This window comes from Garra rufa, chromosome 18, assembly GCF_049309525.1.
Source record: "Garra rufa chromosome 18, GarRuf1.0, whole genome shotgun sequence".
NCBI classification, from domain to species: Eukaryota; Metazoa; Chordata; class Actinopteri; order Cypriniformes; family Cyprinidae; genus Garra; species Garra rufa.
In genome coordinates this window covers 16,231,523-16,257,927 of record NC_133378.1, presented here as the reverse complement: position 1 = coordinate 16,257,927, position 26,405 = coordinate 16,231,523, and the positions used below count along the sequence as shown (strand labels likewise).

At 36.6% G+C, this 26,405-nt stretch overlaps 1 protein-coding gene across 3 annotated transcripts; it reads right to left on the bottom strand.

Annotated features, from left to right (window-relative positions):
• Positions 1-164: 164 nt before the first annotated feature.
• Positions 165-26,159, bottom strand: sgk2a (serum/glucocorticoid regulated kinase 2a). Of its 3 annotated transcripts, none has more exons than XM_073823411.1 (13): positions 26,013-26,159; positions 23,046-23,179; positions 22,898-22,950; positions 22,679-22,736; positions 21,676-21,759; positions 21,121-21,252; positions 19,004-19,116; positions 17,152-17,188; positions 16,977-17,063; positions 14,428-14,523; positions 5,919-6,074; positions 5,741-5,830; positions 165-1,003 (listed from the first exon to the last, which is right to left on the bottom strand). In XM_073823411.1, exons 2-13 carry the CDS (start codon positions 23,061-23,063, stop codon positions 842-844), a joined length of 1,086 nt encoding a protein of 361 aa, XP_073679512.1. In that variant the 5' UTR covers positions 23,064-23,179; positions 26,013-26,159; the 3' UTR covers positions 165-841. The 3 variants fall into 3 exon arrangements, with proteins under 3 accessions (XP_073679512.1, XP_073679513.1, XP_073679511.1); XM_073823412.1 differs by having other exon boundaries at positions 23,046-23,176; positions 26,013-26,151; XM_073823410.1 differs by lacking the exons at positions 23,046-23,179; positions 26,013-26,159 and having other exon boundaries at positions 22,898-22,971.
• Between the last annotated feature and the right edge of the window lie 246 nt (positions 26,160-26,405).

The window sequence follows — 26,405 nt, the reverse complement described above, 5'->3', positions numbered from 1 at the left end:
AAGTATACTAACAGCACACTTGAATAAACTTCTTTTTCGTAAGGGTGAATTCATAGCTGCTTTGTCAAATGGAAACAAAAAAATGCCACATCAGAGGAAAATGAAGTAAAATCTCTCAGCGCATCTTTTCACAGTGAATTCTTCACATACCACACAGATCAAGGGAAACTTTAGCAAAGATTTTACTACACCTTAAACAAAAGCATGTAACATTATTATGAGCAGTATATCTGTATAGCCACAATGAGAAGAAAAAACATATACTCTATATATATATCTCAGTGGTATTAGACATTTCTGAAGACTTTTTTAACATTAATACATGATTTCATAAAGCACAGTCAAATGATCTTCACATTTATGGATCATACATAATATAGATTTGATTGTGACATTTTTTTAATAACAGAAAAGCATTGCATTAAGAAAGTTACAAAATGTTAGAAAGCAAAGGTGTCATTGTTCATGCTTTTCAGCAATCAGATACAGAACATTAGATGAGGATGTTGCCAAGAGTAAGGCACGCAGATCCCCAAGAGACCAGCAAGATCAGAAATCTAGACTTTTACAGATTTTGCAACTATAGCTGCTTTTCCAGTGGTGCAATCGACAAATCTGTCTCCAGCGATGTCCTTTAGTCTTACACAACGAACATATGTGCATGCTGATGAAATATCCTACGCTTTCACCAATGCAAAACAAGCACAACAGCTTAAAACTCGTCATCTGACAATTGCGTTTCCGGTTTCACAGCTTTTAGCTTCATTACAGTCCAGTGTTTTTCCAGCGGCCTGCGCTCAGTGACCTGAAGGTGAGAGAAGCCTTGGTTGGTCAGCAGGTCTCAGAGGAAACCATCTTCTCCAGAGATGTAGGAGAAGCCGTTGAAGGCGTTGGAGCTGCTGGTGGCGAGGCTGGGGGTGAGATCTGGAGTGCGGCCCACTGAGTTGGGCACCATCTCTCTGGTGAACTCTGGGTCAATGTGCTGGAGGTCTGAAGGGCCTCTCTGGAGAAACATGCCAGAGGTCTGATTACACAAACTCAGTCTGACACCGACAGACGGACCACAAACGAAGGTGAACATTAAATAAAACAAATAACTAGATAAAAAAGTTTAAGTTGACTTGAAAAGGCCTGATCAGAAAGTATGAAAGTTTAAAAAAAGAGTTGAAAAGTTTAAAGAGATTTAGACATTTTATGGTTTTCAGTCAGAAAAGGATTGGTCAGTTTAAAGTAGTTTTAAAGCTTAAAGCTTGAATGTTTTGAAGACAATACAGTCTGTCAGATGATGGATGGATAAATGGATAGATAGCATGTTTTAGCATGTTGCTAGCATGTTTCTAGCATGATTAGCATGTTGTTAAAGTCCCCCTGAAATCAAAATTAAAGTTTTTTGGCTTTTAGTATGAATATATTACCCTTAAGATTATCTATAAACTACTGTGCTTTAAAACGACAAAATTCGCGTTCACAAGATATGGACATTCAAAACACTTCCGCCAATATGAATCAACGATTTTGATGATATCACCGTGCACTTCAGTTTCTCATCAAACGTTCTGTCCAATCAAATGCTCTCTAGAGTCCGTATTGTCCTGCCCCCTACACAGAGACTCAATACACGGAGCAGATCATATGCGCTCATATGTGCGATCGGCATGTATTAAACTACACAGCCTCAGCATGATTATGATCACTATTTTGTTTTAGCAAGAGTTTCATATTGAATCTGTGGGGTCATTTATTAGTCTGTGGCTGTCATAAACTCACAAATGCGGCTTTACCGAGCTCAACGGCTCTGGCCCGAGCAGATATTAGTGGAATGCTATTGGCTATTCAAAATAAGTGGGCAGGGCTGGGCGATATGTTTTTGTTTCAGTTAAAAGTACGTCACCACATAGAATAACGCTGCGTGTTTCAAGGCACTTCAGTGGACCTTTAACATGTTTCTAGCATGTTTGTAACATGATGAACATGTCAACACGCTTGCTAGCATTTTGTTAGCATCATTAACATAGAACATTTTCTGTTTCTAACATGATTAGCATGTTACTAGCGTGTAGCTAGCATGATTAGAATGTCGTTAGCATGATGTTAGCATTACTAGCATGATTAACATGTTGTTACATGTTTCTAGCCTGATTAGCTTGTTAGCATGTTTCTAGCATGATTAACATGTTGTTAGCGTGTTAACATGTTTCTAACCTAATTAACATGTTGTTAACATGTTTCTAGCATGATTAGTGTGTTGTTAACATGTTTCTAGCATGATTAGCAAGTTATTAGCATGATTAGCATGTCGTTAACATGTTTCTAACCTGTTTCTAACATGATTAGCCTGTTGCTAACATGTTGTTAGCATCATTAGCAAGTTTCTAGCATATGTCTAGCATGATTAACAAGGCACTAACATATTTCTAACATGATTAGCATGTTGTTAACATGTTTCTAACATGATTAGTGCATGTTACTAGCATGTCACTAGCGTGGTGTTAGCATTAGTAGCATGTTTTAGCATGATTAGTGAGTTATTAGCATGTTAATAACAAGATTAGCATGTTATGTTTCTAGCCTGTTTCTAACATGATTAGTGCATGTTACTAGCATGTTGCTAGAATGACATTAGCATTAGTAGCATGTTTTAGCATTATTAGTGAGTTATTAGCATGTTACTAGCATGATTAACATGTTGTTATCATGTTTCTAGCCTGTTTCTAACACATTTAACCTGTTACTAGCATGTTGCTAGAATGAAATTAGCATTAGTAGCATGTTTTAGCATGATTATTGAGTTATTAGCATGTTACTAGCATGATTAACATGTTGTTATCATGTTTCTAGCCTGTTTCTAACACATTTAGCCTGTTACTAGCAGGTTGCTTGAATGATATTAGCATTAGTAGCATGTTTTTAGCATGATTAGTGAGTTATTAGCATGTTACTAGCATGATTAGCATGTTGTTATCACGTTTCTAGCCTGTTTCTAACACAATTAGCCTGTTACTAGCATGTTGCTAGAATGACATTAGCATTAGTAGCATGTTTTAGCATGATTAGTGAGTTATTAGCATGTTACTAGCATGATTAACATGTTGTTATCATGTTTCTAGCCTGTTTCTAACACATTTAGCCTGTTACTAGCATGTTGCTAGAATGATATTAGCATTAGTAGCATGTTTTAGCATGATTAGTGAGTTATTAGCATTTTACTAGCATGATTAACATGTTGTTATCATGTTTCTAGCCTGTTTCTAACACAATTAGCCTGTTACTAGCATGTTGCTAGAATGAAATTAGCATTAGTAGCATGTTTTAGCATGATTAGTGAGTTATTAGCATGTTACTAACATGATTAGCAGGTTGTTATCATGTTTCTAGCCTGTTTCTAACACATTTAACCTGTTACTAGCATGTTGCTAGAATGATATTAGCATTAGTAGCATGTTTTAGCATGATTGGTGAGTTATTAGCATGTTACTAGCATGATTAACATTTTGTTTACTTGTTTCTAGCCTGTTTCTAACACATTTAGCCTGTTACTAGCATGTTGCTAGAATGATATTAGCATTAGTAGCATGTTTTTAGCATGATTAGTGAGTTATTAGCATGTTACTAGCATGATTAGCATGTTGTTATCATGTTTCTAGCCTGTTTCTAACACAATTAGCCTGTTACTAGCATGTTGCTAGAATGACATTAGCATTAGTAGCATGTTTTAGCATGATTAGTGAGTTATTAGCATGTTACTAGCATGATTAGCATGTTGTTATTATGTTTCTAACACAATTAGCCTGTTACTAGCATGTTGCTAGAATGAAATTAGCATTAGTAGCATGTTTTAGCATGATTAGTGAGTTATTAGCATGTTACTAGCATGATTAACATGGTGTTATCATGTTTCTAGCCTGTTTCTAACACAATTAGCCTGTTACTAGCATGTTGCTAGAATGACATTAGCATTAGTAGCATGTTTTAGCATGATTAGTGAGTTATTAGCATGTTACTAGCATGATTAACATGTTGTTATCATGTTTCTAGCCTGTTTCTAACACAATTAGCCTGTTACTAGCATGTTGCTAGAATGAAATTAGCATTAGTAGCATGTTTTAGCATGATTAGTGAGTTATTAGCATGTTACTAACATGATTAGCATGTTGTTATCATGTTTCTAGCCTGTTTCTAACACATTTAACCTGTTACTAGCATGTTGCTAGAATGATATTAGCATTAGTAGCATGTTTTAGCATGATTGGTGAGTTATTAGCATGTTACTAGCATGATTAACATTTTGTTTACTTGTTTCTAGCCTGTTTCTAACACATTTAGCCTGTTACTAGCATGTTGCTAGAATGATATTAGCATTAGTAGCATGTTTTTAGCATGATTAGTGAGTTATTAGCATGTTACTAGCATGATTAGCATGTTGTTATCATGTTTCTAGCCTGTTTCTAACACAATTAGCCTGTTACTAGCATGTTGCTAGAATGAAATTAGCATTAGTAGCATGTTTTAGCATGATTAGTGAGTTATTAGCATGTTACTAGCATGATTAGCATGTTGTTATCATGTTTCTAGCCTGTTTCTAACACAATTAGCCTGTTACTAGCATGTTGCTAGAATGAAATTAACATTAGTAGCATGTTTTTAGCATGATTAGTGAGTTATTAGCATGTTACTAGCATGATTAGCATGTTGTTATCATGTTTCTAGCCTGTTTCTAACACAATTAGCCTGTTACTAGCATGTTGCTAGAATGAAATTAGCATTAGTAGCATGTTTTAGCATGATTAGTGAGTTATTAGCATGTTACTAGCATGATTAGCATGTTGTTATCATGTTTCTAGCCTGTTTCTAACACATTTAGCCTGTTACTAGCATGTTGCCAGAATGATATTAGCATTAGTAACATGTTTTAGCATGATTAGTGAGTTATTAGCATGTTACTAGCATGATTAGCATGTTGTTATCATGTTTCTAGCCTGTTTCTAACACATTTAGCCTGTTACTAGCATGTCACTAGCATGGTGTTAGCATTAGTAGCCTGTTGTTAGCATGATTAGCATGTCACTAATATGATTCTAGTTGCTAGGCTTGGATAGATGGATAGATGGATGGATGGATGGATGGATGGATGGATAGATAGATAGATAGATAGATAGATAGATAGATAGATAGATAGATAGATAGATAGATAGATAGATAGACAGACAGACAGACAGACAGACAGACAGACAGATAGATGATAGATAGATAGATAGATAGATAGATAGATAGATAGATAGATAGATAGATAGATAGATGATAGATAGATAGATAGATAGATAGATAGATAGATAGATAGATAGATAGATAGGAAATATTAGATGAGTTTAAATGAGTTTAATTGTATTCTAAATCTAGTTGATAGAAGGTCAGTTTGTTTGAGTCTCAAGGGATTGTGGGAGTTTTGTCAGTTGGAGTTTGAATAGTGTTGATCATTTGAACATTAGTCAATGTAAGTCTATGGGATTTTTCCCAGTTTTGATCGTCATTTTTAGGAAAACCGTAAGTCCGATCAGTCAGAAAAGATACAGCAACAGAAGTCAGATCAGTCTGAAGATCTGGCCTGAGTTTGTAGAGTTAAAGCTCGAGGAGGAGCAGCAGTCAGATATCTTAGTCTCAGAAGAACAATAATAACTGTTAGTTTAAATAGATTTCAGTGAGTAAGGATTCTCAAGCCAAAGTAATAACTGTAAGAGCCTACCACATTAGGGTTGTACGGAGGAGTGATTCTCTTGTGGTAGAGGTCGTCCCAGTTTATAGGGGCAAAGAACAAATGGTTTTTAATCTCCAACTGCAGAATGACAAGAGTTGACACATTAACATGACGCTTGGCCTGGTAAAGGCTTTCACAACCACAAAGACATCCAGAGGATACTCACGAAATCAGCAATGGCTCCTATCCGGCGATGCTGGTCTTTCTGCAAGAGGCCGTAGAGAAGGTGACATGAGGCCTCAGACTTTCCAGGCGGCAGCTGCAGCGGTTTATTCAAGATGGCGTCGTACATCTCAGACACGTCCCGGCTGTAGAACGGAGGCTGTAAACAAAACATGAAATCTGATTATGTTGCTTTAAGTTTGGGCTAAGTTAAAGGGGTCCTATTATGCTTTTCCACTTTTTGAATTTTAGCCAGTGTGTGGTGTGTATGTTTGGGCATAAAAAACATCTACAAAGTTACAAATCTCAAAGTCCACTCCAAAGGGAGATATTTAGTATTTTAAAAAATCCCTTTTCAAGAACTACAACGAACGGCTTTTGGACTACAGCGTTTGTTTTCTGGATGCTATGATTGTCACAATGCGGTCCTGTCCATTAGAATATCATTCGGTAACACTTTATAATAACTACACACTATGAGTGATTAGTTAAGCATTGGTAAATAGTTAATTAATCATTTATAAAGCATTATTCCTACATTAATAGACATTTGTAAGCAGTTTATAAATACAACTATAAATGCTTTATTTTTGTTTTATAAGCATCTGTATAATATGCTTAATAATTGTATTTTCAAACTTTATTAAGGATCAGTTAATCATGTCTAAATCACGCATTACAGTATTTACAAACCGCTTAGTAGTTGTACATGGTTCAGGAGATCATGTAGAAAGTGTTAATAAACTATTTGAATGCACATTTATACATCTTATTATTCACACATATATTTCTGCTTCAAATCATCATGAAAATGCAGTAATCAAGATGAAACAATTATTGCACCCTTATTCCGCCCCCTTTCCAGTGGTGCGCTTTCGTTCCTCCATAAAAGCCTAATTTCACATGCAAATCAGCAAAATCATGTAACGTGACTTTCTTAAAACGGGACGTCCTTGATTTATTAATGTTTCTTTGATGTTGTGTTTTTAATAGCGTGTAAGAAAACGTGCGCTGTTCTGTGTATGCGCTCAGAGACGGAGCAGAACACGGACATGTAAAGTTATCTTTTAGCTCAAGGTGCGCCTAAGCGGTCAAATACATGCAAAAATATTTAAAAATGTGCCGTTTAGTGATTATTGAAAATATTGTGTAACAGTATACTGGATCCGTGTGGCTGTTAAAGTGGCAACAAATAATATTCCTTCTGCCGTCTCTGTGCTTAATATTAATAAAACGTAAAAATACAAAGAGAAAACTCACTCACTGCTCTTGAATGAAGGACTTTTGTAGTTTTAATAAGAACAAAGCATGTTTAACTATTAAAGTGAAGACGTTGATTTATTTTACATTCAAATAATTACATTCAATTTCTGTAGTATTGTTAGAATACTTTAGGCTTGCATAAAAGTATTCAGTATTTTTATTTTTTTTTTAAAGCACAGTTTTTTTTTCATTTGTATCGTTTTTTTTCTGTTGTATTGCTATCTTTAAATAAATCACTAATATAAAGGTGCGTTCACACCGGACGCGACTTGCGCGAATAAAACGCGCTGTTCGCGCGTAGTTGAACACTTGAACATTTGAGTTTACTCGCGCCATTCGCGCGGTAAAATTCGCCTCATTTGCGCGTGCAAATCACTTCACAACAGACGCGAATTTGTGTCATGGGAGGGGCTTCTGAAACTCGTCAGTGGGAAAGTGGTTATAAATAGGCTCAATTTGCCAGCTTTAGCTTGCTTGTACAGTCGTGGCCAAAAGTTTTGAGAATGACACAAATATTAGTTTTCACAAAGTTTGCTGCTAAACTGCTTTTAGATCTTTGTTTCAGTTGTTTCTGTGATGTACTGAAATATAATTACAAGCACTTCATACGTTTCAAAGGCTTTTATCGACAATTACATGACATTTATGCAAAGAGTCAGAATTTGCAGTGTTGGCCCTTCTTTTTCAGGACCTCTGCAATTCGACTGGGCATGCTCTCAATCAACTTCTGGGCCAAATCCTGACTGATAGCAACCCATTCTTTCATAATGACTTCTTGGAGTTTGTCAGAATTAGTGGGTTTTTGTTTGTCCACCCGCCTCTTGAGGATTGACCACATGTTCTCAATGGGATTAAGATCTGGGGAGTTTTCAGGCCATGGACCCAAAATAGCAACGTTTTGGTCCCCGGGACACTTAGTTATCACTTTTGCCTTATGGCACGGTGCTCCATCATGCTGGAAAATGCATTGTTCTTCACCAAACTGTTGTTGGATTGTTGGAAGAAGTTGCTGTTGGAGGGTGTTTTGGTACCATTCTTTACTAATGGCTGTGTTTTTGGGCAAAATTGTGAGTGAGCCCACTCCCTTGGATGAGAAGCAACCCCACACATGAATGGTCTCAGGATGCTTTACTGTTGGCATGGCACAGGACTGATGGTAGCGCTCACCTTTTCTCCTCCGGACAAGCCTTTTTCCAGATGCCCCAAACAATCGGAAAGAGGCTTCATCGGAGAATATGACTTTGCCCCAGTCCTCAGCAGTCCATTCGCCATACTTTTTGCAGAAGATCAATCTGTCCCTGATGGTTTTTTTTTGGAGAGAAGTGGCTTCTTTGCTGCCCTTCTTGACACCAGGCCATCTTCCAAAAGTCTTGGCCTCACTGTGCGTTCAGATGCGCTCACACCTGCCTGCTGCCATTCCTGAGCAAGCTCTGCACTGGTGGCACTCCGATCCCGCAGCTGAATCCTCTTTAGGAGACGATCCTGGCGCTTGTCCTGAAGCCTTCTTAACAAGAATTTAACCTCTTTCCTTGAAGTTCTTGATGATCCTATAAATTGGTGATTTAGGTGCAATCTTAGTAGCCACAATATCCTTGCCTGTGAAGCCATTTTTATGCAACGCAATGATGGCTGCATGCGTTTCTTTGCAGGTCACCATGGTTAACAATGGAAGAACAATGATTTCAAGCATGACCCTCCTTTTAACATGTCAGATCTGCCATTCTAACCCAATCAGCCTGGCATAATGATCTCCAGCCTTGTGCTTGTCAACATTCTCACCTGAGTTAACAAGACGATTACTGACATGATCTCAGCAGGTCCTTTAATGACAAGCAGTGGAAAGGTTTTTTCGGGATTAAGTTAATTTTCATGGCAAAGAAGGACTATGCTAGCCTAGAATCTAGACGCGCCCCTAGCGGCAGCAAATTACATTTGCTTCTAAGGTCAGTCTAGTTACTCTCAATTCACTTAAATTTCCGAAAAATCCAAGATGTACCGGGCCAATCACGAGTCGGTGGGCGGGCTTAACATGATGACGTCTGACCTGCGACCATAGTTCAGTCAGACATGAATTCCTGGTTCCGTGAATTAAGCGTGGAAAACTGAACAGTATTTATATATTTTTTTACTTTTGATACACAGCCACGTCCATGTGTCCTGAGCAGGAGCTCGTTACATCTGAACGCGCTGTGGTGTAGAATACGCAAACACCGGAAGCGATCTGTGGCGTGTATACGACACTCATTGTTTACACAGCACAAGAGATTGTGGATATAGCTGCTATTCAAAATGGTAATTACTTGCGCTTGTCCTGGTTGTTCAAACCCATTTAAAGCTGAAAAAGATTACGTTTGCTTGCGCAAACTCATCCTGGACTTTTTTTTTTTTTTTTTACATATTTCCCCTTTCGGTGTTTGCGTATACTACATCAAAGCGCGTTCACATGTGACGAGTCGAATCATAGATATGCTAAACTCGTGCTCATGACAGATGGACGTGGGTGTGTATCAAAGTTAAAAAGAAAATTATATAAATACTGTTCATTTTCTTGCAAAAACCGATCGTTTCATGTCTTAGGACATCAATGTATCGTCACGAGCCGCAGGGTGTAATTTGGATTTGTCTGTGCATGTTTTTGTTTACTTTTAAAGGTTTAGTGCCCATCTATGTCTATTATTTAGCTGACAGACTGCACAGTGCACTGATTTTTGTTAAAAATCTTCGTCGCTCTGACTACGTCACCTGACCGACTACGTCTCTGATTGGTTGTAGCGCTATCCTATTGCGTGGCGAGGAGTTTGAAAGACAACGGTTTATCCCACCCCTCCGGTTGAGCCCTGTCTATGGAGAGTGCCCAGACCCTACATTTATGTGGGTCTGGCTTGCCAGGCTAGGACTATGCAATTCATCTGATCACTCTTCATAACATTCTGGAGTATATGCAAATTGCTATTATAAAAACTTAAGCAGCAACTTTTCCAATTTCCAATATTTATGTAATTCTCAAAATTTTTGGCCACGACTGTAGTCTCAATATGTATATATATGTAGCTCAAATTGAGTAAAGATTGTTTTTTTACAATTTACCAGATTGTCTGACCTCCTCACTCACTTTCTTCCAAGCAAGATCCTTTTTATTCCTGATGTATCGTACAACTCTGGGTGTCCGCACACAGCAACGATAATTTTCTCCTCCATCTTTGTTAAAAAATTCAGCCTCCGCTCACTGATCACGTCACTGCTAGAGCGATTGGTTAGAAGTTCAGATTTTTCAACTTGCACGTTTCGCGCGTGAAACGCTCTATGAGTGCCACTTCATTTGTGCGTTTCGCGCCGCAGGATGACTATTCGCGTCTTTGCATTGACTTAACATGTAAATCACTCGCGCTTGCCGCTTCATTCGCGTCCGATGTGAACGTACCATAAAGTTTTGGACCCAGTCATAATCGTGTTAAAGGGATAGTTCACCCAAAAATGAAAATTTGATGTTTATCTGCTTACCCCCAATGCATCCAAGATGTAGGTGACTTTGTTTCCTCAGAAAAACACAAACGAAGATTTTTAATGAAAACCGGTGCAGTCTGCCAGCCTTATCATGTACGTGGATGGGCACCAAACCTTTAAAAGTAAACAAAAACATGCACAGACAAATCAAAATTACACCCTGCGGCTCGTGATGATACATTGATGTCTTAAGACACGAAACGATCGTTTTTTGCGAGAAACTGAACAGTATTTATATCATTTTTTACCTTTGATACACAGCCACGTCCATCTGTCATGAGCACGAGTTTGGCATCAGTCACGTCACATGTGCACGCGCTTCTGGCGTTGAATATGCAAACGCCGGAAGCGATCTGTCGCATGAATACGACACTCATTGTTTACACAGTGCACAGAGATTGTGGGTATAACGGCTATTCAAAATGGTAATTACTTGCGCGTATCCTGATTGTTTAAACCGATTTAAAGCTAAAAGATTACGTTTGCTTGCGCAAACTCATCCGGGACTTTTCACTGATTTCCCCTTACGGCGTTTGCGTATTCTACGCCAGAAGCGCGTGCACATGTGACGTGACTGATGCCAAACTCGTGCTCATGACAGATGGACGTGGCTGTGTATCAAAGGTAAAAAATGATATAAATACTGTTCAGTTTCTCGCAAAAACCGATCGTTTCATGTCTTGAGACATCAATGTATCATCACGAGCCGCAGGGTGTAATTTAGATTTGTCTGTGCATGTTTTTGTTTAATTTTAAAGGTTTGGTGCCCATCCACGTACATGATAAGGATGACAGACTGCACCGGTTTTCATTAAAAATCTTCGTTTGTGTTTTTCTGACGAAACAAAGTCACCTACATCTTGGATGCATTGGGGGTAAGCAGATAAACATCAAATTTTCATTTTTGGGTGAACTATCCATTTAAATAATCGTGAATTCAATATTGACCAATATAATCGTGATTATGATTTTTGCCAAAATCGAGCAGCTCTAAACCAGTCTATGCCGTTCAGTCTATGCCAAGCTTGGGAGTGCCAGGATTATTTTTAATATAACTCTGATTGCATTGGTCTGAAAGAAGGAAGTCATATACATCTAGGATGCATGGAGGGTGAGTAAATAATACACTACAGTGATGTTGGTCCTATCAGCCTGCGACATATACTGATATATACATTGATATTATCATTACTGTGCTAATTTATTTAATTGTTTACATGCCTGAAACCAGCTCCAGCATAAGGCTAGTGAAGCTATCTACACTGTATGATAGAGCTGCACGATTCTGAATAAAATGAGAATCACAATTTTTTTGCTCAGAAAAAGATCACGATTCTCTCACGATTCTGGAAAACTTTTTTATTTTAAAGATTTACCCCTAAACATTAGGTTATCAAACAACAGTAAAATAGCAGTGAAATAAGACAAAATAAACTTTGCTTTAAATTTAAAGAAATGTAATGAAAAATAATGTAATAATGTAAACAAAAAAAATTAAACATCTGTTCAAAAATGGGAGTAACAGTTAAGGGGTTAAAGGATCGTCATGCTCATATATGGTTCCATTGCTCTGCTGGTCCATAAATCTGGCATGATCAAAGTAGCCTACTACTCTTTCAATATTCAAAGTGCTAATAGAGACCAAATTTTCCAAGCATGATACAGAGCTATCTACACAACTACACAACTTATAGCCCACATACTTATAACAGCCTAGATATTTTATGTAGCTTAATTTGAGCGCATTGGGGAGTCGCTCTTTAAACGCGCGGTATTAAAATTGCTTCTGAAAGCGCGTCCGGGTTTTACTTTCGTTTTAACAATCCCGCAAAACTCTCGGCAGCGCTGAGCGTGCATTCTACAATACAAGAAATTACTTAAACAAAACCATTTGAAAGTGGGTAGACACCAACGGGATTTTGAAAAGCGTGTCCCCAGTGGACATTACGCCGCTGCGTGAGAGGAACTCTGCCGCTGAGTTATCATTTTATGTGAATTGTACAGTACATTGAGACAGAGGCGCCATGAATTGCATCTGACAGAATGTGCGCAGAAGATGAAGTTTAAATGGTTATGTAATGTTGGAGAGAACAGCTAACCTGTCACTGCATCAGCTCACAGCAGTCTGTGCAGTAATTAGGCTAGCAAAAGTTTTGTAAAATATAAATAAAATATAATTGGCTGAATCATATAAATGCTGGATTAAGATTGTGAGGGGGGTCGAATCGAGATCGCGATCTTTTAACGATTAATTGTGCAACTTTACTGTATGATGAATAAATCTCTTACCACACACTGCACACGTCTATGGCGCAATGATCATCACTCTAGTCAGTGCTTGTGTTTACAGCAGCTGCGGCTCTGCATGTGTTTCGACCCTCTATACCGCACACGTCAATGACACAGCTCACGCACGGCTAACGGAGCAGTTCGCGGACACTTTAGTCAATGTTTGCATTTATAACAGCCGCCCTGCGACTCGCTGAAACATCCCAGAAGCAGCCAACCCCCACCTCGTCCCTCCCTACCTGCCAACGATTGGAGTTTCCATGGTGGGATTTATCTGAATGATATTCTAATGGACGACGTTGTGACAATCATAGCATCTGGAAAACAAAGGCTGTAGTCCAAAGGAGCCGCTCGTTGTAGTTCTTGAAAAGAGATTTTTTTTAAAACTAAATTTCTCCCTTTGGAGTGGACTTTGAGATTTGTAACTTTGATTTGTAGATGCCTATTTTAGCCCAAACATACACACCACACACTGGCTAAAATGTGAAAAAGCATAATAGTGATGATCATCCGTGGATGCTTCCTAGCCGGGCCGTAGACGTGTGCAGTGTGTAGTAAGAGATTTATTCATCATACAGTGTAGATAGCTTCACTAGCCTTATGCTGGAGCTGGTTTCAGCATGTAAACAATTAAATAAATTAGCACAATAATGATAATATCATGTATTTACTCGTCCTCCATGCATCCTAGGTGTATATGTCTTCCTTCTTTCAGACGAATGCAATCAAAGTTATATTAAAAATAATTCTGGCACTCCCAAGCTTTAGAACGGCATAGACTGGTATTTCTCTACAGTCCAAAACAAGTCGATTCATCATAAAAAGTGTCTTGCATGGCTCCGGAGGGTCAGTAAAAGCCTCCCTTAGCAATCCGATATGTTTTTGTAAGAAAAATATCCATATTTAAAACGTAAGAATCACTTTAATCTAGCTTGCTGCTTTGTGAAGGGGCGTGGCAGGACTGAACGCTGTCTAAGCTGTTCACCAATTGCAACGCAGTTGGACTGCTAACCAATCACAACACATTTGGTTTTTTTGGAAGGCGGACCTTCATCAAACCCGGAACTAATCGAGACATTTGTCTCAGCCTCGGGAGAAAGCCATTGTAATAATGTCAATTATATGAACAATAATGCGTTTTTCGAACCACCAAGCATAAGAGCATGTTCTAGTGCACCCCCAAAACAAAATAAAGACTTTGTAAAAGAGCATAATAGGACCCCTTTAACAATAATCCTGGCACTCCCAATCTTTACAATGGCATAGACAAGTGTTTCTCTCCATCAGTCCAAAACAAGTCGAACTATAATAAAAAAGTTCCTCACATGGCTCCGGAGGGGTCAGTAAAAGCCTCCGATGTGTTTAGTGTGTCTAGTGCACCCCCAAAACAAAATAAAGACTTTGTAAAAAAGCATAATATGACCCCTTTAACTACAGAGAGCGAATGGTGAACTTACTAAGCTGTAAAGCATCTCATAGATCACGGCTCCAAGACACCACCAGTCCACAGTGCGGTCATACGGCTCCTTTCGTAGGATCTCAGGCGCCAGATACTGAGTGAGAGAGAATTGCATGACTTTATCAAGCTGGATACATACAATACACTCAGGTTAAGCAACATGTACTATATTGCAAATCTCAAGCGCTGTAATCTCTTTTATCATTGGAAAATGTAAGATATATTATCTCTCAGTAATATATTAACAGTATATCCTACTTCACCTGCGTACTCATGTAAAGCAATATATGGGCCGTTTTACAGACTTGAGTTGAAAACATCTTGAAATAAAAGTCTTTTTCCACAAATCTGTATATATGCAAACTGTATAATATCCAAGATACACGTTTCTAGTAATTGTGCAGTTAATTCTCATATTGTATTTTCAGAGCGATTTAGAATATTTGTCCTTTCTCCAAATTTGTCACTACTGAAACACATTAATGTATTACATTGACCTATTTTTTTGCTTAAATCTTCCTAGTAAATATATTTTTTGCTATTTTATTAAAAAGTTTTGAAAAGTAAATCCAAAACAAGTACAATTTTAACAATATTTCAAGTGTGATTTATGAGAGTTGTTGTATTTTGAATCCAATTTTTCTTTGTTAAAGGCAAACAGTTGATCATACTGATTACAAAGGTAAAGATTCATAAGTTTGAATATGTATTAAACCAAATACTATCATAACATCTTAGTTGATAATTCAATATACTTTATTTTTGACAAAACATCCAATGTTTTGGTTGTGACTGCACATTTTCGGTAGTGACGGTTATGCTTTGGTCGTGACCACATCGCATTGCAAAATTTAGTTTATTTCCCCCAAATGAAAGATTATATGTTCCCTTTTGTCACTACTGAAACAATGATGACATGTTTTGGTCATGACTGTTTTAGTAGTGAACATTTAATGGGAAAACACTCCAAAAAACAAAGATGGCACTTCCGTTTCAGTTGTGAACAACAACAAAGAACAGTTGTATACACATGAAAACTAAATGTTATGGAATAACTCCCAAAATAAGTGTGCTTAATTGCAGAAAAAAGCCCCTTTTCAGCACTGCACTCATTGTGTTCTGCCTTCTGGACTGCATTTTCACAGCATGAACGTAATATCTTAAGATTTTATGAATGACCCGCTTGTTTTCTGACATTTGTTATGACATCTGCTTCAAACATTAAGAAGCACATGATAACTTTAGTAAACTCTACAAGAAGCAAATCCAATCCCTCTTCAACAGCAATGCTATCCTCCTTATTTTTCAATGTGGAAGTAAGCCATTTTCTGTGAATGTGCAAGATTGTAGGACTTCCGGTTGTAGGGAAATAATGAAAAGAATAACAAAGTGCAGTAAACAGTAAAACTGTTTGCTCTACACACCAGTGTGTTAATGATTAAGATAACACATTACAAATAATATGTTAAGACACCAGTTTGCAGTATCAAGTAGCAAAATGAGCTGTTTGGTACAGCTAAATATAGCAGGAAGCGAACACACTGCACTGAAAATCCTTCTTGATTTAAGAATGTTTTTAAGATATTTTGGCTGGAAACAAGACAAAAATTCTAAGTAAGAAAAGCATTTTTTGCAGTGCCCATTGTTAATCAGACAGGTTTTTGCACTCTTCTCCTTGATTTGTTATAAAGTTTGGCAGTCTATAATACTCCAAATGTTTTCCCTGGTCCAACTGATTAATATAGCCAAACATATGACAATATTTGATCATTTTCAGCAGCAAAAATCAGCAAAATATGCGAGTTTCGTTCAGTTTAGTGGCATTGTTTACGTTTAGTGCTGGCTGATTCACTGCAAAAAAATATTTTTCTTGGATTTTTTGTTGTTTCCATCCAAAATATCTGAAAATTGTTAAATCAAGAAGGATTTTCTAGAGGAGTTAAAATTATTTTCTTGTTTACAGAAAAACAAGTCAAAATTAAGTGTGTTTTTGCTTGAAACAAGCTAAATAATCTGCCAATGGGGTAAGAAAAATAATCTTATTTCAAGCAGACAACTAGATTATTTTTCTTACCCCATCGGCAGATTATTTAGCTTGTTTCAAGCAAAAACTCACTTAATTTTGACTTATTATTTCTGAAAACAAGACAAAAAGTTTTACTTGTCTAGAAAATCCTTTTTGTTTTTAGAATTGTTAGATATTTTAGCTGGAAGCAAGACAAAAAATCTAAGTAAGAAAAGCATTTTTTGCTGTGTAGATGGCAAGATCATGTGTTCAATTCTCAGAGAAAGCAAAAACTGATAAAATGTGTACCTTGAATGCACTGTAAGTCATTTTGGATCAAAGAGTGTGTTAATGTTTTTAATGTTCTTGTATTGTAGCAAAATGTAAACTATATTATTGCCCAGCTCTTAACAGCTACATGCAACTAAAAGAGAAACGAGAGTAACATCATGATTTCCTGTAAAGCTGCTTTGACACAGTGTGTAATGTAAAAAGCATGAATAACCTGACTTATAATGAACAGGTCAAATCAAGATCCGTACCTCTGGAGTGCCGCAGAAAGTTGTGGTGGTTCCTTCTGGTTCTATGCCTTCCTTACACAAGCCAAAATCTGTTAACACCACATGCCCCTGAAGGAGGTCAGAAACAAAATTATATACACCATCAAAATGCATTTGTTATTGCATGCACTATATGCGTCCTCAATAGCTGTTTTACCTGGTAGTCTAATAGGATGTTTTCTGGCTTGAGATCTCTAGATGGGAACATGAAGATACAGAAGTGAGATCAGGCCAGCTGTGATATGACAGGAAAGCGGTTGAGGTTGACCGACATACCGATAGCTAGGTTGGACCACACTAGCCGATAGTGTTGGGCGATATGCACAATTTTCATATCGTCCTATCGTCAGCCTGTGAGATCGCCGATACACGATACTATCGTGCTAATTTATTTAATAATATGTAAAAGTGTCAATATGTAATAAATTCCTTATTAGTTTTGTAAGGGTAGTGCATGTGACACAGTTGTGCGTGTACAGAGTGCTGACTGTAGTTCTGTTGGAGACGTTCAAGTTTACTTTCGGTTTCATTCTCTGCTGTCTTCAGGGAGCGGTAAATGTGCGAGCATGAATGCAAATGAATGTATCTTTCTATACCCGTCATATTGCGATAATGTTACCGCTATATGTCTGATCTTTGTCACCTGTTCATGTTGTAGTTCAGTTCATATAGAATGTGGAGAAGCGATGTGCGTGTAATTCACGTGCATATGTTTAGCGCCATTTTATTGCATCGTAATTCTAGTTAACGCATACAGATGTTACTGAGGTGAATGTTTATGTTTACTACATACAGGCGGATTCTCATATATCGTATTTAATTCAGCCTAAACCACATTTTACTACCTCTGTTATCCTAATGACCATCTACACTTAATCTATGTACACTGTATGATGAATAAATCTCTTACCCATTTTCACTGCACACATCTGCGGCGCTATCTACTCTACGCTTGTGTTTACGCCGCGGCAAGTTTCTGAAGCATCCTAGAACCGACTCTCCGCGATGCATCGCTAAAGTTAGGCGCCTTTTTGACGGATAATAATAATCGTCTTACCATCGTCAAAGGCATCAGCAACAGGCGATATCTCTGACTATCGTCGATACACGATACTATCGTCTATCGGCACAACCCTACTAGCCGATACCGATTAATCAACCGATAGTTTTTGAAAATGGATACTGAACGGAAACTAAAATAGTGCTTTACTATTTAAAAAAGTACTAAACCATACTTTGTAAATGAATAAAAAAATAATATTAATTATATATTGATCTTATAGCTCTATATGAAGCATGCAGACTTTATTAGAACTACAGAAATACAAATGTTTCACTTAAAATGCACAATACACAATCTTCCAGCCCAGGGTTAAGTCTTTATGAACAATAACCAATGATTTGGGACTGATATGATGAAATTAGGGCTGGGCGATATGGCCTAAAAATAAAATCCCTGATTTTTTCACAAAAAATCCGATTTACGATTTAAATGTATTTTTTCCCCCTACTTCTTTCAGCATGTAAAGAAACCCCAGCTTTTCCACAATATGGGCACCATATATTTTGCAATATACATTGCAACTGCATCAGTGATCGCTTTCCACCAGGCCCCATTCGTATCATACCAGACACAGTAAATGTTTGCAAGACAAATAAATATGAGATGGGAGGAAAATATATATTTCCATGCTTTTCTCTTGCACTTATATCGTATACAAAAATATACAATTTTGAACACAGAAATATTAAATGATTTAAAAAACTGAAACGATCTGCCAGCAGGTGGTGGTAAGACACTGATTTAATTACTGAATCATATCATTCATTTGATTCGTTCGAACGGATGGTTCATCCGTTGACAGCACAGCGTGAATCGTTCCAGCAAAGAACGCAACTTGGATTTTTGCCAATAACCGATAGTTTCGCCAATCAACTATCGGTGCCGATTAATTGGCAAAGCCGATATATATATCGGTCGACCTCTAGAAAGCAGTGCAGTTACTGACCTGTAAACTATATTGAGAGAGTGAAGGTAGCCGATGGCACTGGCCACCTCAGCCGTGTAGAAGCGAGCTCGTGCCTCTGAGAAACACCGCTCTCTCTGCAGGTGATAAAATAACTGGAGGGGGGAGAAAAAAACACTTTGAGCTGTTTTAACAGACTCAGTGGATTGTGCTGCTTGTTCCAGCAGGTAAAATGGAAGAAGTCTGTTTAAAGCTATGGTTTAACTTGTGTGAGCTGATACAGTACCTAAACTTTTCTTAAAGTTTTTGTCTGTAAACATAAGGATGTATACTTGACAAACATACAATGGTTTAAAAGATTTTTCAATGTTTTTAAAAAAGTCTTATCTGCTTAACAAGGCTTCATTTATTTGATCAAAAATACAGTAAAACAGTAATTTTGTTAAAAATGATTTAAAATAATTGTATTTTTTATTTTAAAAATGTAATTTATTTCTGTGATCAAAGCTAAATTTACAGCATCATCACTCCAGTCTTCAGTGTCACATGACCCTTTAGAAATCATTCTAATATGCTGATTTGCTGCTCAATAAGCATTTCTCCTTATTTTTAATGTTGAAATCACTTATTTATTTGGATTCTTTAATACATTGAATGGCAAAAGGAAAGCATTCATTTAAAATACAAAATCTGATAACACTACAAATGTATTTACTGTAACTTTTCATCAATGCAGTTGAGGTCAAAAGTTTACATCCTCCTTTCAGAATCTACAAAATGTTAATTATTGTACCCAAATAACAGCAATCATACAAAATGCATGTTATTGTTTATTCAGTACTGACCTGAATATGACATTTCACATAAAAGATGTTTACATACAGTCCACAAGAGAAAATAATAGTTAAATTTATAAAAAATAACCATTCGAAAGTTTACATACGCTTGATTCTTAATACTGTGTTGTTACCTGAATGATCCAACTATGTTTTTGTTTAGTGACAGTTGTTCATGAGTCCCTTGTTTGTCCTGAACAGTTAAACTGCCTGCTGTTCTTTAGGAAAAACCTTCAGTTCCCACAAATTCATTTATTTTTTCAGCGTTTTTCTGTATATGGACCCTTTCACACTGAGGACAACTGAGGGACTCACATGCAACTATTACAGAAGGTTCAAACACTCACCGATGCTCCAGAAGGAAAAACCATGCATTAAGACCCGGGGGTGAAAACTTTTGAATTTGAAGATCAGAGTAAATTTGACTTATTTTGTCTTCTAGGAAACATGTAACTATCTTCTGTAGCCTCTGAATAGAAGTACTAAATGAAAACATGATATTTAGGCAAAAAAAGTGTACACATGTTACACATCTCTATTTGGTTCAAAAGTTTTCACCTCCGGCTCTTAATGCATTTTCTCTTTGAAGAAAATTATTTGAAATTTCTGTAATAGTTGCATATGAGTCCCTCAGTTGTCCTCAGTGTGAAAAGGTGGATCTTAAAATCATACAGTCATTGTTGGAAAGAGTTCAAATACACAAAAATGCTGAAAAACCAAAGAATTTGGGGGAACCTAAAGGATTTTCCTGAAGAACAGCAGACAGTTTAACTGTTCAGGACCAACATAGGATCCATTTTCTCTTGTGGACTATATGTAAACATCTTTTATGTGAAATATCTTATTCATTCCAGTACTAAATAAACAATAGCATGCATTTATTTTTTGTATGATCCCTCTTATTTTGCTAAAATAATTAAATTTTTGCAGATTCTGAAAGGGGGATGTAAACTTTTGACTCCAACTGTATAATGCATTTTTGCTGAACAGAAGTATTTAAAAAATAAGAACATCTGTCACCTCCAAGTGAGTATTTTTTTAATTTTTATCATAAGAAATTTTTTTAAGTCAACATTAAAACATTAAATCTTAGTGTGACTTCCGGTTTCTCTAATCATTTAGTTTAAACCCATTCCAACAAGCTTACACTCATCTGCCTGCATTTTGATTTGTCATGCCCACATCTCAACATCCACTCAACAGCTGACAGACAAAACCAAGTCTCCATTCTGCATTTTTTTTCCTGATAATCTGATAACATTTGTATGCAACTCAAATTGTCAGTTCAGAAAGTTTATGAAAATGCCTGTAGTATTCCCATACCTCTCCACCGTTGACGTAATCCAGGACAAAATACAGCTTCTCAGAGGTCTGAAAGGAGTAGTGCAAGCCGACCAGAAAGGGGTGTTTCAGACTCTTGAGGAGCACGTTCCTCTCTGCCATTATATTCTTTTGCTGTCCCACACAAACGCAGCATTGACGGAGGTGAACAAGAGAATACAGATATGAGCTGACACCATCCAGGACAGGGCATAAGACAAATGACAATGCTACAGTTTCAAGAGGAGCTTTTCAGCGATAATACAATGCAATTCTGCAAGCAACTTCTGCACAAGGCTTGTGTGCATGATTATATTCCAACATCAAAACAAGCGGTTAATATTAGTTACTGTAGTAAATCAAAAGCTTGTCTTTTGGCCAGCAAGCAGTGAAACAGATTGCCATGGTACAAAGGACAGAGTGAAAGTCAGATTAGATTAGATTCCATCATTATCAGAGCTTAGAGGTGTTTTGATCTGTCAAATGTAACACTATAGTCTCTCAAGAGCTGGTTGCATGAAAAAACAAACTGGTTGCATATTAAAAAAAACCACTAACCTCTTTTTTCTTCAATATAACCTTCTTTTGCAAAACTTTCACTGCATAGAATTTTCCGTCTGCTTTCAGTTTGGCTAAAAGCACCTGCAATCGACATGATATTGTTTGGGATAAAACAGCATTTCCGCATTTTTTTCTGTATAAATTATTGTCTTGTTTTCAGAAAAAAAACCAGTCAAAATTAAGTGCATTTTTGCTTGAAACAAGCAAACTAATCTTCCAATGGGGTAAGAAAAATAATCTCGTTTTCTGTTTGAAATAAGATTTTTTTTTCTTACCCCATTGGCAGATTATTTTGCTTGTTTCAAGCAAAACCTGCTTGATTTTGACTTGTTTTTTCTGAAAACAAGACAATATTTTTTTTTACTTGTCTAGAAAATCCTTCTTGATTTAAATTTTTTTGATATTTTGGCTGGAAACAAGACAATAAATCTTGTATTTTTTGTAGTGTAAATGCTTTTCTTAGATTTTTTGTCTTGTTTCCAGCCAAAATATCTAAAAATTCTTAAATCAAGAAGGATTTTTTTCAAAATTAGGTGCATTTGTGCTGGAAACAAGCAAAATAATCTGCCAATGGGGTAAAAAAAAATATCTTGTTTTTTGTTTGAAATTTTAAAAAAAAAATGCTTACCCCATTTATTATTATTTTGCTTGTTTTAAGCAAAAGCCCATTTAACTTTGACTTGTTTTTCTGTAAATAAGACAATAATTTTTACTTGTCTAGAAAATACTTGTTGATTTAAGAATGTTTTGGTTATTTTGGCTGGAAACAACACAATAAGTCAGAGTAAGAAAAGCTTTTTTTTTTACAGTGAAGATCAAACTCTGTCATAATCAGAGTTTTTCATGTAGGTGACTTATGCCTTCAAAACAATCCCCAAGGAAAAAAAACAAGCATTTCTTTCATGAAGGTAACCTTAGCAGACTTCCTTCTGTAGCGTTAATGATTTGTGAAGTCATAAGGCACACAGTTAATCAGATAGTGGCATCAGACGCGTCTCACCTTCCCAAAGGTTCCTTTACCGATCACAGCCAGAAAGTCAAAGTCAGTGGGTTTGGCACTGAAACACACAAAACAAGAAAAGTCTAGCACAAAATATATGTATGATAACCACTGCAGCACAATCACTTCTTGTGTATATCTATCATAAATCTGGTGGTTATTTGCACACATGAAAGGTTTACAAGATTTGACAAAGGGCTAAGAAAAGCGTGATCTTACTGAGGATTGACAGACACACCCAGATTGACCTCGTCTGATGGAGACGATAAAGACTGAAGAAGACAGTGAAACATATTAAACATAAATCCAAACAAACCTGGCTAATCCAGAACCTCAAGATGAAACAAAGAAGAATTAAAGTTCTTACAGGATTAAAATGAGCCATTGAGTATTGCAGTTCGTGTCCTGAATGTAAGTCAGATGTGAAGATCTGAAGTGTCCGCCAGCACTGAGCTCTTATGCTGGTCTGACTGTAGATGTGCAACCCACAAACTGGATCTTCTGGTTTTTGTGACACAGCAGACCCATGAAGGACGTTTGGTAACTCAGCATGAACAAGTTTACACGGTAAATACAGCTTTAACAAATTATGCTCATAAAGGTTATCTGTACTATTAAGTTCAGGATTGACTACACTGCAAAAATACTTTTCTTACTTAGATTTTTTTTTTGGCTAGTTTCCAGCTACAATATCTAAAAATTCTTTTTCTAGACACGTAAAAAATATTTTCTTGTTTTCAGAAAAAACAAGTAAAAATTAGGTGCAACAAGCTACATAATCTGCACTTAAAAGTTTTCAACAGTTTCAACTTAAAAACCTAAGTTCAGCAGCTGCCTTAAGTTTTTAAGTTAAATCAGCTTAAAACTTAACTTAAACTTAAAAAAAGTCATTTTAACTTATTACAATCAAAATTAGTTGATTTAACTTGTGAGTTTCAATGACTTAAGTTGATTTAAAGGGATAGTTCACCCAAAAATGAAAATTTGATGTTTATCTGTTTACCCCCAGGGCATCCAAGATGTAGTTGACTTTGTTTCCTCAGCAGAACACAAACAAAGATTTTTAACGAAAACCGGTGCAGTCTGCCAGCCAAATCATGGACGTGGATGGGCACCAGACTTTTAAAAGTAAACAAAAACATGCACAGACAAATCCAAATTACATCCTGCGACTCGTGATGATACATTGATGTCCTAAGACACGAAACAATCGGTTTTTGTGAGAAACTAAACAGTATTTATATTATTTTTTACCTTTGATAGACAGCCACGTCCATCTGTCCTGAGCACAAGCTCATCATCCGGATCGTGACATGTGAACGCGCTCTGGCGTAGAATACACAAAGGCTGTAAGGGGAAATCGGTTAAAAGTCCCGGATGAGTTTGCGCAAGCAAATGCAATCTTTTAGCTTTGAATCGGTTTGAACAATCAGGATAAGCACAAGTAATTACCATTTTGAATAGCCGCTATACCCACAATCTCTGTGCTCTGTGTAAACAATGAGTGTTGTATACATGCAACAGATCGCTTCCGGCGTTTGCGTATTCTACACCAGAGCACTACACATGTCACGAGCCGGATGCTAAACTCGTGCTCAGGACAGATGGACGTGGCTGTGTATCAAAGTTAAAAAATTATATAAATACTGTTTAGTTTCTCACAAAAACCGATCGTTTCGTGTCTTAGGACATCAGTGTATCGTCACAAGCCGCAGGGTGTAATTTGGATTGGTCTGTGCATGTTTTTCTTTCCTCTAAAGATTTGGTAACCATTGACTGCCATTATTTGACTGACAGACTGCACCGGTTTTTGTTAAAAATCTTGGTTTGTGTTCTGCTGAAGAATGTCACCTACATCTTGGATGCCCTGGGGGTAAGCAAATAAACATCAAATTATCATTTTTGGGTGAATTATCCCTTTAACTTAACATTTTAAGGCAGCTGCTAAACTTAAGTTAAGTTGAAACTGGTGAAAACTTTTTTCAGTGTGCCAATAGGGTAAGAAAAATAATCTTGTTTTCTGTTTGAAACAAAACATTTTTGCTTACCTCATTGGCAGATTATTTTTCTTGTTTCAAGCAAAAACTCACTTGATATTTACTTATTTTTCTGAAAACAAGACAATAATTTTTCCTTCTTGATGTAAATTTTTTTAGATATTTTGGCTGGAAACAAGACAAAAAATCTACATAAAGTATTTTTTTGCAGTGTAGAGTGTTGTTTGTTTGATAGACACAGTGGAGGAAAACTAAAACACTGCAAAAAATGCTTTTATCAGATTTTTTTTTTTCAAGAAGGATTTTCTAGACGAGTAAAAAATTATTGTGTTGTTTTCACAAAAAAAAAAACGGTCAAAATTAAGTGCATTTTTGCTTGAAACAAGCAAAATAATCTTCCAATGGGGTAAGAAAATACTTAGAATTTTTAGATATTTTGGCTGGAAACAAGACAAAAAATCTAAGTACAAAAGCATTTTTGCAGTGAAGATCAAACTCTGTGATAATCATTGGGTTTTTCATGTATTTATCCATCTTATTCAACACTGGATGAGTTAATTATGACCCTTCCCACACGGAAAGAACCTATATAAACATATGTTTTAATATAGGTTTTGATATAGGTTTTTAATATATGTGACATATATAAAATTGGCCGTTTTCCTATATGTACATATATGCACATATATCCTCATATAGGTTCTTTCCATGTGGGCTTGTATGTACATATAGGGCTTATATGTGGATATAAAGAAGCAATACAGGAGACCTATATGGCCTGTATATGCACATATATGCACCTCAATTTTGCCTATATGTGGCATATATACGCATATATATTATCATATATGTGCATATATCCTCATATAGGTTCTTTCCATGTGGGTTACATACATACATGAATACAAACATATAATAGCTTATATATGAATAATTTTGTTAGAAGTAGATACATGTGTACACTGCCAAGCAGTTTGCATTCTATAGTTGCACTACATACACTGCAAAAAATGCTTTTCTTACTTTGTCTTGTTTCCATCCAAAACATCTAAACAATTTTAAATCAAGAAGAATTTTCTAGACAAGTACACATTATTTTCTTGTTTTCAGAAAAACATTAAAAGTTAAGTGACTTGTCTTTTTCTGATAACAAGACAAAATCCTTCTTGTTTTAAGAATTTTTAGATATTTTGGCTGAAAACAAGACAAAAAAAATCTAAGTAAGAAAAGCATTTTCTTGCAGTGTTGAGTGTAAACACAATGTCATAACAGATGCAAACACAGCATGCATTTGAAATAAGTTGTCAAAAACGAAATGGTTGTGAAAAACAACTTACCTGTCTGTTTGGAGTCGGGGTTTAAATATAACTTTGATGAAGTTTTGCTGGAAAAGTGTAAAAGTGCATCATTTTCTCCGCGTCTCAGAAACGTCTTGCTACGCAGCTGCTTTGGCTGAAGGCCCGGGTGAATGATCAACCCATGTGCATGAGAGATATGACTGAGAGCTAGTGTTTGTGTGAGTCAGAGAGAGACGCACTGTACGCAGAACAGTGTGTGTGTGTGTGTGTGTGTGTGTGTGTGTTTGTGTGTGTGTGTGTGTACCTGGTATTCATCACGTTATGGGGACCAAATGTCCCCACAAGGATAGGAATACCAGTAGATTTTGACCTTGTGGGGACATTTCTCAGGTCCCCATGAGGAAACAGGCTTATAAATCATGCACAATGAGT

Coding starts and splice junctions, on each gene's coding strand:
- sgk2a (XM_073823410.1), bottom strand. CDS start 22,971: ATGTTTCACTGTCTTCTTCAGTCTTTATCGTCTCCATCAGACGAGGTC. Junction 22,737..22,897: donor GGTGTGTCTGTCAATCCTCA/GTAAGATCACGC, acceptor TGTGTGTTTCAG/TGCCAAACCCACTGACTTTG. Junction 21,760..22,678: donor GTAAAGGAACCTTTGGGAAG/GTGAGACGCGTC, acceptor TGTCGATTGCAG/GTGCTTTTAGCCAAACTGAA.